Here is a 12,766-nt window from a genome sequence, read left to right as displayed (position 1 = left end):
CATTATATTCAGTTTAAATGCATGTTTTAATGGTTTTGAGTGGACACCTCAGTTTCTCGATTTTTATGTCCCTTACTTTAGCTTAAGGAATCAGGATTGAAGAAGGGGGGGGGGTGGAAACTAAATAACAGAAAAAGATTCATTCAAGTTTGCACCCAACTTCTTATGTACAGAGGCCATTCTCTGCCTACAAAAACATACTGACAAAAGCAGGAACCTGACAGAAACCAATTTAGAAATGTTGTTAGTTGCAAAAAAAAAATAAAAAATAAATAAAATGAAAAAATAAATAAATAAATAAATAAATAAATAAATAAATAAATAAAGAAAGAAAAAGTGAAGTGAAATAAGAAATTTGGAACAAAAATGAAAGTGCATATTTTAAAGTATTTTTCCGCTTGATCATGCATGTTTCATAGTTTAATAGTGCATGATGCATGCATATTTTGGGATTTTATAGTGCATGAAATTCTCGTCTCTACTCGTGAGTCAAAAACAGGCTTTTCATTTCACGCTGAACTGTACAAAGAGTAGTAAGTGAAGAAAGGATTTGTTCTATATGTAGGGGAAAACAATAGAGGATTACGCGGAAGCAACAAGTAACTCAATAATAAAGAGTCAAGAAACAGAATTTTCATTTAACACTGAACTGTACAAAGAGCAACAAGTGAAGAAAAAGTTTGTTTTACATGTGGAGAAAAAAAAAAGGATAATTATGCAGAAGCAAGAATGACTAAAAAATCAAGAGTCAAAAACACCATGAACACATGTGAAGATGCAACAATATAAGACTGGTATTCTGAATCAATTTTTCCCCCCTCAAAGCAAGTAAATCCTTTCTCATTTGTTACGACAATTAGCGAGTCCAAGGTCGTTTTGGAAAGGATGAAAACCTCTTTCTGTCTAAATTCAGATCATGTTACATTTCGACGTACCTTGCATTGATGCGGTCAATGTCGTGGTAGTTCTCTGCCTCCAGTTCCTGGGACACTGCCACAACAGCCTGCACTCGCTCCTCGTACGCGAAGATATCTGTCTCAATGGCTTCGTGCTTCTTAGCAGCAGCTTCTACAGCAGCCAGGTCGAAGCCGAAGTTGTCCTGGGAGACCAGTCGCTGGTTCTCACTGAGCCATGTCTCACGCATACTGGCCTTGCGGTTGAACCTGGCCGCCAGCTGCTCCAGCTTCTCCTGGCGGATCAGTTCCTCACGCAGCGCCAGCTCCCTGCACACATCACAACTCTTACTCCATTGCCAACAAAGGATATTTCATTTCATCTCTCTCTACTGTGGAGGGCATTTAAATACATAGCATAAAAAATACAACCCTGTTTTAAATAATTACGAGCACACAATCTGGTTTAACAAATCTATTTCACATGTTTGTGGCTAATTTCTCTAGAAAGTATAATTACTCTGAAGTGGCACTAGTAGCAATACACTGTAAATCAAATAGTGTACTTCTCAATTAAAAGTAAGCTCGTAGAAATTTAATCATTTGCTAATGTGAATTTAATGAATATTACAAATATGCACATGTAATGTAGTTAAATTCATGTATTGTGGGTCCCTATCACCACGGCATTGTACGTCCTCAGGTTCTGGATAGAGGAGACGGCCTCCAGATATGGAGGATAGCTGCGAATATATTCAATAAGCAGTCATGGACAGCCGATAAGGGGTGGTCCTCCAGCTTGGGGATTGGGCGAAGGGCTAACAACCCATTACCGTAAAAAACAACTTTTTACGAAATCATACAATAAGCCTCAGAATGGGACTGATTCTCTGGCACGACCACAGCAAAGGAATAAGGTTATGAGATTTGGTACGTGCAACGTAACTAGTCTTTATAGAACAGAAGGGGTAATATTAGTAGCAAAAGAACTAGCTAGATATAGAATAGACTTCGTGGGAGTACAAGAGGTTAGGTTAGATGGGAATGGCATATCACAAATAGGAGATTACTTCTTGTATTATGGGGAAGGAAACAATAATCACCAATTAGGAACAGGATTCTTTGTTCATAAAAGAATAAAATCAGCAGTAAAAACGGTCGAATTTTTGCAGAAGAATGCACTGTGGCATGTACGGTCGCCAACTTTTTTTTAAGAAAATACGGAAGATTAAGGAATCTACAAAATTTCACATAGAAAATTGGCAAATTATTTCGATCTATTACTGAAAAACAACTTTATTGTACACTTCACCAGATAAGCTTAAATTAAGAGTATTATGAGACAGATTTTGTCTCATTTAATAGTTGCAGTTTGCAGCTCTGATTTGATTAGATGTGTCGTGCTCCTGTTTTGAACATCTGTCCTATTATTGTTCAAGAGATGAAACACCCTCTTTGTATGAGCATTACTACTTGGTATGCTTAGAGCAATACAAGCCGGTTTTTATTTGTCTATAATTTTAATAAGGTTTGATTTTGAAGAGGTGAACACTAAAACTCATTTCTGGCAAGCACTACTTTCTAAAAGGCTGCATATTTTAATGCATTTCTCTAATAACTAAACTCATCAAATAAACTATAAACAATCACGGCAAAATCAAATGTTTAGAATGATGATGTTACAATGAACACCACTACCAAGATTTACATAGTATGGAAGACGAACTCTAATGGCCTGTTCACACCTACGCATCATGTTGTGGCAGATCAATGTGCTCAAAAATGGGAATATTCATGAATAATAATAATAATAATAATAATAATAATAATAATAACAACAACAACAGCTATACCTTCAGCACATCATTCACAAATTTGAAATATTGCAACAAAATAATATTTTCAATAAAAAAAAACTTGCGAAGAAAATCGGAGTGTTGTAGGGGAGGGGGGGATTAAATGAACTATAAAAAATTATAATGAAAATGTCAAGTCTTCATATAGTCTGAAGGTAAATAACTGCTTTTCTATTTCCTCAGGAGCAGATTAATTGAGGGTATGCATGTAGCAGTGTAGTGCTTGGACTTCAGCAACAAGTTCTGCCCAAGCACTGCACCAGTATCCACAGCAAGGAGTTAGAGACATGAGTTCATGTTAGTGAGATGATTTGACGATCACGAAGGGAAGGAGGGAAGAAGGCACGACCAAGAAAATCTCAATCTGGAGCTAGCCTGTTACCTTTCATGCTCTGCCTTCTCCAAGCGTTCCCATGCCTTGTTGATGTCAGAGATCATCTTGCCTTCTTTCGGTGTGTATGGTTTCTGGTTGTTTGCCCTCATCCGTGACTGAAGTGTAAAGAGAAGCACCTCCAAGTTGCCCTTCTCCACAAACCTGCATAAATGCACAAACAATTAGACTTCACTTTGCATCATAACATAACACAGAAATGACTTCGTACTCCATTCTCCTAACATCCTAGCACTACCTCGCCATTACTTGGCCCACTTGAATAGGTCACTCTACTATAATGCTTTTCACGCGACTTAGACATACTTCTCATGGCTACAATATTTTGTCTGGACACATGTAATATTTGACTTACCATAACTAACAGCGAGTGAGTCTTAACATTACAATTAGACAATGTTGCTTAAGTGCGAATGGCTAGTGTTCTTCTGGGTGGCTAAAAAGTCAAAGCTACGACCTTCATGAATAGGAGTATAGTCAAACAATATGAAATTCTTTAATATTTTCAGCATGAGCACAAAATGATTTAAGACAAAAACAATATAATCACGAACAAGTTATTTGTTTTCTTACTGGAAGATAAGTGCATTGAAAATTTGACAGAATTTCAAAGTTAAAGAATTTGCCACTAAGCTGTATTAGTCAAATGAGAGTTTGCTCTCTTATATGCTCATGCATACAAGAAATAGCCTTTACAAGCTGGGGTAAGCAGAAATCAGGTTGCATAGAAAAACTGTCCTATTTTTTTGCTTCCATTGTGTTCAGTGAAGAAGCCAATTTTTACAATAATGGAGAAGTTAATAAGCAAAATTCGCGGTAATGGAGTGATACCAACCACAATTGGATGGATCCATCCAAAATGTTTGGGAACAAAAGTCGCTGGGCCTTTTTCACCAAAGAAGCATCCTGAATAAACAAGGCAATTTTCCCAACATTTTTCAATAAGATGGTGACCCATCCCATTGCGGTTATCAACTTCGTTCGTGGTTAGTTGAACCAGTTACAGATAGGTAGATAGTTTGAGGTCCTAGTGAATGGCCACCATAATCGCCAAACTTCACGCCAGTCGATTTTTACTTGTGGGGACACTAATGATGTCGTGTATGCTGAGAAACTTGACAGCATGGGCCAACTCAAAGAAAGGATCACAGAAGTCATGTCGCAAATACTCCCACCATACAAAACACAAGTTTTACTCATCAGCGAGCATCGAACTGAAAGCAGATGGTTCTCAGATTGAATATATCTGTAACTATTCCTCTCTTATATTTTCATCATGCTTACATAAGGAAAACAGGAAAAACATAGAAATTGTTTCTCTCAAATGATATACACACTTACTTCGGGGGCTTCTCAACAGTGCGGTAGGTGTTGAACTGGGTCAGCTGCGCCTGGACACCAGCCAGGGAGTTGGCGAAGTCCCGCTCACCCAGAGCAGTGATGGTGGCTTCGATCCACCGCAGCAGGTCTGACGTCAGGCCCTCATACTCTTGCACCATGCGATCGTTCTCCATGGCGATGCCCACCACTTTGCCAATACGCTTTCCCTGCACGGTCTCTTGCTTCATCTTGCTGAAGTAGTGGTAGTAAGTAACCACATATGTGATGATCGACTTCTCGTCTGGATGCTCCACAAAGATATCTGCAAATATAAGTCATATCACATAATACCAACACATGAATATGTAAATGGGTGGGGTAATTTGGATATAAAAAACAAACTTTGTTAAGTTTAGAGATCCATAGCCTGTTACCATGATCAAATTTTCCAGTCAGTTTTTTGTGTGTTAGCAATGTGACCTTCTAGAATGATTCTATTGCATTTTCAAGTATCTTGGCCTCTTCTTATTATAATAATAACCTTAAGTTTAACTATACTCAATTTACCCCATGGATGGCGAAATTTAGGTATAATATATATTAATGAAGTAAAACATGCTTAAAGTCCTTATAAAATCAAATTATTTTAACCATAGGTTAATGCATGTATCATAGAACAGAACACAAAGGTTAGGTAGGCACTTAAAAGTTTGGAACAACTGGATAATACCCACGGCAGAGCAATGTCGATAGTCGACGTTACTCGCTGGCCACTAGTCACCGGGCCGTACCGAGCCGTGCCAAACAAAAACACAATCGAAACGGTGGTAGTAAAATATGCTACTATATTCTTAAATAATTCACTGAATTAGTCAAGTGCAAGACTTCTGGCTTCTGTTGCATTCAGACAACTATAAAATACGATAATTTGGTCCAGGGAGCATCCGTTTTTGATGCAAAGATAATTTGTTTGGCTTGTTTCTTAAATAAAATTACGAAATGGCGTTCCTGTGCTTAACATTTAATAAAAAAAGAAATATAGAAAAACTGTTTTGTCTCGAGACTCTCATCTAAGTCACGTAATAGGTCACGTAATCTACATCAATATATTTGCGCAAATATACCTTGTAGTAACAGTGGTGCTATCTCTCAGTAATGTTCAGAACGAAGGAGGTAGAGAGAGAAAAGAAACAAATTTCTCCCTCCAACGACGCCACACACCAACGTCGTGTTCTTATGTTGGCAAGATTGTGTATTTACTTAAATTTGGTGCTAAACGTAACGGCACGGTTCAAAGATACCGTGGGAATTCTCCAGTTTAGCGAAAAGTATTAATTAGACCTAATATGACAAAAAAAAATTCAGCCAACACTTAAGTTCTTGATAAGGCTTATTTTGTAAACTTAAAATATCTCCCATTAAAATCAGGAACATAAAACCAATCCACAATTTGTATATGTGACATGATCTGGAACGAAAACTAAGTTAGTTATCAATTAACCTATAATTATACCCAAATTACCCTACGTTTGTAAATTGTAAATTAGTAACAAACTATTAATGATATATTACTAAATTTATTAAAAACATATGTTCCAAACATGTGTAATGTACAGTAGTAGCAAAAAAAAACCGGACCAATCCTTGTAGCTGATTTCAGTCACAGATTCAAAACACATCCATCTTGTATAATTAATTGTAACAATGAAATTTATTGCATTTGTTCTATTCTTATCATCTTTTGTTTCCTTTAGTGCCTCAAACTTACAGACGAAAAAACTTTGAGAGTTTTATTTTCATCTGGCATCAAAATTACATTTCTACCTCTATTCGGCAAAGATAACTGCGTATTTTTACATTAAATAGCAGTACATACCTCTGGCTTCACTATCCATATTGAAATTACCACAGTTTGACACAATACACAGCACAGGATTCTTTTGTATCAGCTACAAGGGCCAGTCCGGTTTTTTTTTTGGTAAAAAAAAAAAAGCTTTTTATCGGATAGTATCAGCGTGATCAACACAAATTTTTAACACTCCACGACAGGCAATTGTGAAATAGACAATCCATATTAAATTGGCATGTGTTTGAAGATTAGGTAAAGTTTTATTCAATAAATCATAACTTATACTCAAATTACCCTCCCCCAATCTTAATGTATTCACACATATTTCTATTAATTGGTTAAATTCTAGTAAACACAGGACAACAGGGCACACTGAAAAAGTTCAATGCACACGTCTTGGTGTTGCTGTATCAGCATTCTTTAGAAAACCTGTTATCCATCCTAAAGAAATCAGGAGCAACTAGAGTGTGCATTTACCTTCAGCATCGAGCAGCTTGGTCAGACCCAACTTCTCCTCAGCGACATTAAAAGCATTGTTCAGATTGTACATGGCGTTAGACTTTGACAGTTTTTCGAACTGGATGAGGTCGGGACGGTGCTTGTGGATGATGGCATTGAAGGCGAGGCCATCACGCCAGGACGTGGTGAAGTTGCGCACATTTACGTTGTGGTACCCTGCTGTCTTCATCTGGCACCACAGAAGCAGGGCATCCTTGGCAGACTTGGTCTCCTGGTTGTCTGTCTCTTCTATCGTGATGTCTTGTATCTACAAACACACATCCCACGTATGAAATACACAGAAAGGAATACATCCCCTCTTCCCTGTGTGCGCTGCTGTATTTGAACAGAAAAGCGAAGTGACTATCTCGTTATCGTATGAATCAAAACTTCTGGCTCGGAGCCTGCAGAATTTGGCATTTTTTGACTTAGAAAATATTCGAGTCACTCAACTATTATGTCTCCCAGAGTACCTATTTTTGCAACAGAAAGTAATGCGAAAAACGTAATAGTAAACTTGATACATATGAAAGCCTACTTTAATCATGTGATAAACGAAACAGGATCCAAAATAAGGAGCCAAAGGCTCCATTTACAATGAACTTTGTAAGCATAAACTTACACATAAGACATTGCCCGATTTACCACGAAAATCGTCTTTAGCTGCATTTAGATTGGCAACAGGCCATGATTGTTTGGCCAAACACCTGCATAGAATTGGAATATATCAGTCCCCTAACTATCCATTGTGCAACTCAAACCAAGAAATGGATTCGGAACACCTCAAAATCTGTGCTTCAGTGGCTGGTCATGATAATATCTTTGAAAAATATTTGAGTGCAAGAGGTCAAATGACTTCATTGTCAAATGCCTGGCATTAGAAAACAACAACAACAACAAGCTTTAATTTTATTTCTTTAAAAAGAACATACAATTGTAGAGCATTGAAATAGCCTGGTGGATCCTGAGAAGATTAACAAAATAAAACGAAAAATGCCTGATTGACATGCATTTATTTTGTTATCAGACCACATAAACAATGTCCCCCCCCCTCCAAAAGTAGAGTCTCAAATTCCGATTCTGTTTCCAATATGCACACAGTGATATAATTTTGAAGTTTAAGGAATTTTTTTGCTTTTGTTTCGATGACAATAATAGGCGAGAAACTTATTTTGCGTAAATATGGAGTTATAAAATGTTATAAAAAATTTAAGAGCTTCTTTTGCAAGTTCTAGGTATTCTTGCATTCTTCTGATCCAAACTAGTCTAGGTTTTGCAAAGAAAAACTAATTTCAACACTCCATCAGTAGGTACATATTTCAACAAGTCTTTCCTTTTAATATCATTTTGAATTTCAGCCAGTTAAACGCATTAAAAAAACGGATTCAGTATCCATCAGTGACTATCGTAAATGTTTTGAGTTTCTTCTGGAAAATACTCAATAAGCTATTGTTTAAAATTGTACAAACTTAATTGCATGTCTGAAAAATTCATTCAGTACCTATCATATCATACAGTGCATAACTAAATTTTCCATCAGTTCTTTAATACACTGGAATGAATAAAATTTTTTTGTCAAGTAATGTCGACAAGATCAAGTTTCCTTATAAATCAGTCGATTTTATTTCTGGCTGTTATTATTTTAACATCATGGCCTTATAAACTATTTAAAGTGCCTAAAAATATATCAGCATGAAAGGTCAGTCTAAGAAGTCAAAAAGAATTGGAAAATAGGTTTGCATATTCTGATTTCTCCTCTTGCAGATACATTAAAAGTGGGGTGATTTTCATTAAAATTATCGTTATTTTCAAATTTGTATTTTTCTAATGAGGTTAAGTACCTGTATTGTAGTAGGGGGTTCGCAAACAAACTTCCCACCCAAAAGTGGGGCATGTCTTCAAAAAGTTTACGAACCACTGCTGTAGTGAATAATCAATCAATCAATCAATCAATCAATCAATCAATCGAAGGACATTATGAAGCATGTCGACTCCATGTCGATTTCACAAAACGCTTCCACACTGTTCTAACAGTAGTGAATGATGGTATGGCTTTTTAAATTTTATGGTAAAGTTCACATTCTCAAGTTAACGCTTATACAGGGTGAATCAAAAGGCTTTGGAAAAGATATTTTTATGCAATTCTGGTAATTCCAAAACCTCCTTTGTACTGTACCATGTTACAAAATATCTGTAGATGCAGTAACTAAAGTTTGTGTCATTATGACAGTTATCTTTAAATAACTTGAAAACGATTAGATATATCTCAAAACAGTTTGCACCATTGTTTGTTTCAGAAAGTTTCACATGATTCTGAGTACCTACATGACCCCCTTTCCATTTAAAATTTCAAAGTTGCATACAAAATGGCGGCTTTTGAGATAGCTGAGGACTAGAATCGAATCACTGGTAGAGCATTTGGTCTTACAAATACTGGTAACACCTACAGTAATCGAAAATGAAGCATATGGAAGATATTTATATGGTTCCACACTTTTGAGTCACCCTGTAGTTTCATTGTGAAAGGGGTACTACAGTTCAGAATGTGATCTGCTCTCACCTGGAACCTGAGGATGATGGTCCAGATCAACCCTAGGCTGAGGCGTGGGTTTCCGTCCACAATGTCGTGTGAGCCCATGTTCTCCAGGTGCACCCGCTGTTCCCGAAGGAATTGCAGTGCCTTATCAACGTTCTCCAGGCAATGAATGCGCATCTTTCCCTTGGTGGGGCGAGGCTGCAAAAGACAAGCACTTCAGCAACTTCATCACACGCATGCCAAACTGCTGTGTCCTTAAGAAGCAACATGCCCGCACTCACCAACCGCTCCCCTGACAGCACTTCTAGGAGCTTCAGCAGCATCTTGCCGTCTCGCAGGTCCACATAGAGGTCGCTGATGCGACACGACACTCGTACCAGATGAGAATTCACCCATTTCTGAAACGTTTTCTTCTGTACACTTTCTCGTTCGTCTGAAACAGATTAATACCAAGAATGCAATATAATGTGACACAATTGTTAAGCAGAGATTTGACACAATCATAACCTACAGAGAATGTTTCTGTGTTTGTATGAAGTAATATCGGAAGCTAATTTAACCGATTTGTGTAATTAATTATTATTTCACCATTGGAAAGTGTAGTCTCTCTATATGGACATAATGCTATAATGTTATTACAGTAACTTCTGAGTGAATTGAGGACAGGTAAGATTAAAATAGCTTCTTATGCACAGGAAACTTGATAGGCTATTCTGTATATTCGTTTCCTGTATTTCTTAAAATAATGTTTATCTAAGAGAATTAACGAACAACGAGAGTGTATTCATTTAGTATGCAGTAATAATATATTAGCTTAACATTCCATTATTTTATAATCCAAATTTTAACTATGCTCAATTGAATCGTGTTAAAATACATAAAATACATATGCATTAAATGCAATGCAAAAAAATTGGGCAATGAGCCAAGCAGATTATGTTGCGCTGTTGTAAAATAAAATTTGTTCCTCCTGAGATTCAAGAGCCCCCATAACAAATTAAAAACTTACTTATGGGAGTACATCCGTTATCAACACACTTTTTATATATATATATATAAAAAAACTACAAATAATGCCCATGGCTTGTCAGTATATCTTTTCATTAATAGTCTTCCTATAGTATGTAATCGTGAAAACTTTGTAACTAATTCAACAGTTCATAGCATAAATACACGTCAAAAATGACTTTCATACTCCATCAGCAAGTCTATCGTGCTATCAAAAAGGAGTGCGTTATATGGCAGTAAAAATTTTTAATAGCCTCCCTATCGATATAAAAAATGAAACTCAAAACATAAAATTATTTAGGGCCAAATTAAAGAAGTACCTAATTTCTCACGCCTTCTATTCTGTAGGTGAATTCATGACATTCAATAACACTTCATGAAATTGATACTAAAACTATGTGTTGTACTAGTAGACTATATTGTAAATCTCGTCTGTATATATTTCATCTAGACTGTGACTATAAATTAAGATTTTATAATAGTATTACATTTTTTGACTTGTTCCATATTCTAGCTGTAAGCATGTATACCATGGAATGTTAATAAATACAATACAATACCACTCCTACTTTTGCTTTCATGCGGTTTGCAATAGTGTAATGCTATGCAACAAAGCCGACGGTTGCGGGTTCAATTCCCGATGGGGTCATGCATTATTCCAATTTACTGATCTAATCCTTCCAGCTGCACTATAGCCCTGGGGTCGACTCAACCTTTAACAAAAATGAGTATAGAAGAGTTTTCTTTGGGATGAAAGTCGTGGGTTCAACATCTAATCCAAAATTTGTTACAATTGAGACGATGCATCAGATTAACAACCGACTACATAACGCCTCAAATGTTGCAAAACAGTTGCAGGGAATTGGAATATCATTTGCGTTTGGACATTTGCAGAGCAACAAGAGGTGGTCGCATTGAGATATACTGAACTGGATGTAGAACTTGGAGAGTTTTGTATAACATAAAACAAAATTTTCACTTAATTACTCTCAGTTATACGACTGTTTTCTTTCATCTCGTATCTACAATGTACTGTTTTCGTGATAGATTTATTTTAGTAGGTTATTTTACGGCGCTTTATCAACATCTTGGTTATTTAGCGTCTGAATGAGATGAAGGTTATAATACCGGTGATATGAGTCCGGGGTCCAACACCGGAAGTTACCCAGCATTTGGTCATATTGGGTTGAGGGAAAACCTCGGAAAAAACCTCAACCAGATAACGTGCCCCGACCGGGAATCGAACCCGTGCCACCTGGTTTCGCGGCTAGACGCGCTAACCGTTATTCCACAGGTGTGGTTTTCGTGATAGACTGGGATACTGTTTGGCTGTGGATGTTATTTTGAGCATCAGTAATAAAGTTCGGTTAGTCATAGTGTTTTGATTAGTTTTAAGGCCTACTCAACATGATTTTACATACTTCTTTGTCTCAAATTTGAAATCCACGAAACAAGTTTAATAAATAGTTAAGAGATAAGAAACGGGAGAACGGGTAAAGTGTCTACACATAAGTATCTAAAATTTAATGGAGATTCGGAATATGTAAATTTTAATATAGACTGCCATTAAAAAAATAGTTTACTGTCACATCCTGTATGTCTGAATAACTGTTTTCGAACACTGGCAGAATTTTGTATTGTTTATGTCCAACAGTTTTTGTACACAACTTTTTTTTTATAAAATTAAAATTTAAGAAGTTATTAACAATATTCCATAATATTACTGTTCATCTTTATCTATAATTGCATGATTCAGTCCATTATTGTTATTATTCATAAGAAAATATCATGGCCTTGAAAAACTTAAATCTTGTAACAGATTCTATGTGCCTGCAGTAAAGAGCGTCCCCCCAGTGCTCTCTGGTAGAGAAATTGGAGGGGGTACTACGCGGAAAATTTTCCGTTTGAACTGCAGGGGTGAGTCTAACAATATATTCATTACGCACGCTTACACAATAATGAGTGCACAGTTACCAAACCACGCTGAAACGCATTTTAAATATGTAGTTTAAAACAAAGTCAGAAGATTTACTTCACCAGCAATATCAAAAGCTTCCGAGATATTACTTCTCATTTGCTACGAAACTTTCGCCTCAAGAAATCTACAATTTCCTCTGAAACATCTTTTAGAATTTATCAATTATTCTTCTGAAATAAACACTTCTTTTTGGGAAACATATGCTTCGCACTAGATTTAACACTAATATTTAAGAGTAGTCATTCACGATATAAGTGTTAAAAACGGCAATTTAGTGAGCAGGAAAATTTTAGAAACGAGGCTGTAGGCCGAGTGTAGCAATCCTGCGAACAAAATAAATCTTGTTTAACATGTATGGTAACACTATTTTTTTAGATAGCTGTTCGTTCATGCTGGTATAGAGACAATTCTCGAATGATTTATTACCCCTCATTGCA

General features: G+C 36.4%; 1 protein-coding gene across 9 annotated transcripts in view; it reads right to left on the bottom strand.

Moving 5' to 3' along the window:
• The window catches only part of beta-Spec (spectrin beta chain), a 313,031-nt gene that overhangs the window by 92,470 nt on the left and 207,795 nt on the right, over positions 1-12,766 (bottom strand). For all 9 annotated transcript variants that reach the window (XM_069842602.1, XM_069842603.1, XM_069842607.1 and 6 more), the window contains 6 exons: positions 9,625-9,776; positions 9,368-9,541; positions 6,787-7,075; positions 4,482-4,782; positions 3,132-3,284; positions 936-1,223 (listed from right to left, as the gene is read on the bottom strand). In XM_069842602.1, the coding sequence (XP_069698703.1) occupies positions 936-1,223; positions 3,132-3,284; positions 4,482-4,782; positions 6,787-7,075; positions 9,368-9,541; positions 9,625-9,776 (1,357 nt within the window). The remainder of the gene's footprint in view (positions 1-935; positions 1,224-3,131; positions 3,285-4,481; positions 4,783-6,786; positions 7,076-9,367; positions 9,542-9,624; positions 9,777-12,766) is intronic.

The sequence above is a fragment of the Periplaneta americana genome, chromosome 12 (genome assembly GCF_040183065.1).
Source record: "Periplaneta americana isolate PAMFEO1 chromosome 12, P.americana_PAMFEO1_priV1, whole genome shotgun sequence".
Taxonomy (NCBI): domain Eukaryota; kingdom Metazoa; phylum Arthropoda; class Insecta; order Blattodea; family Blattidae; genus Periplaneta; species Periplaneta americana.
The sequence above is the reverse complement of the archived record's forward strand: the minus strand, read 5'-3'. Positions and strand labels throughout refer to the sequence as shown.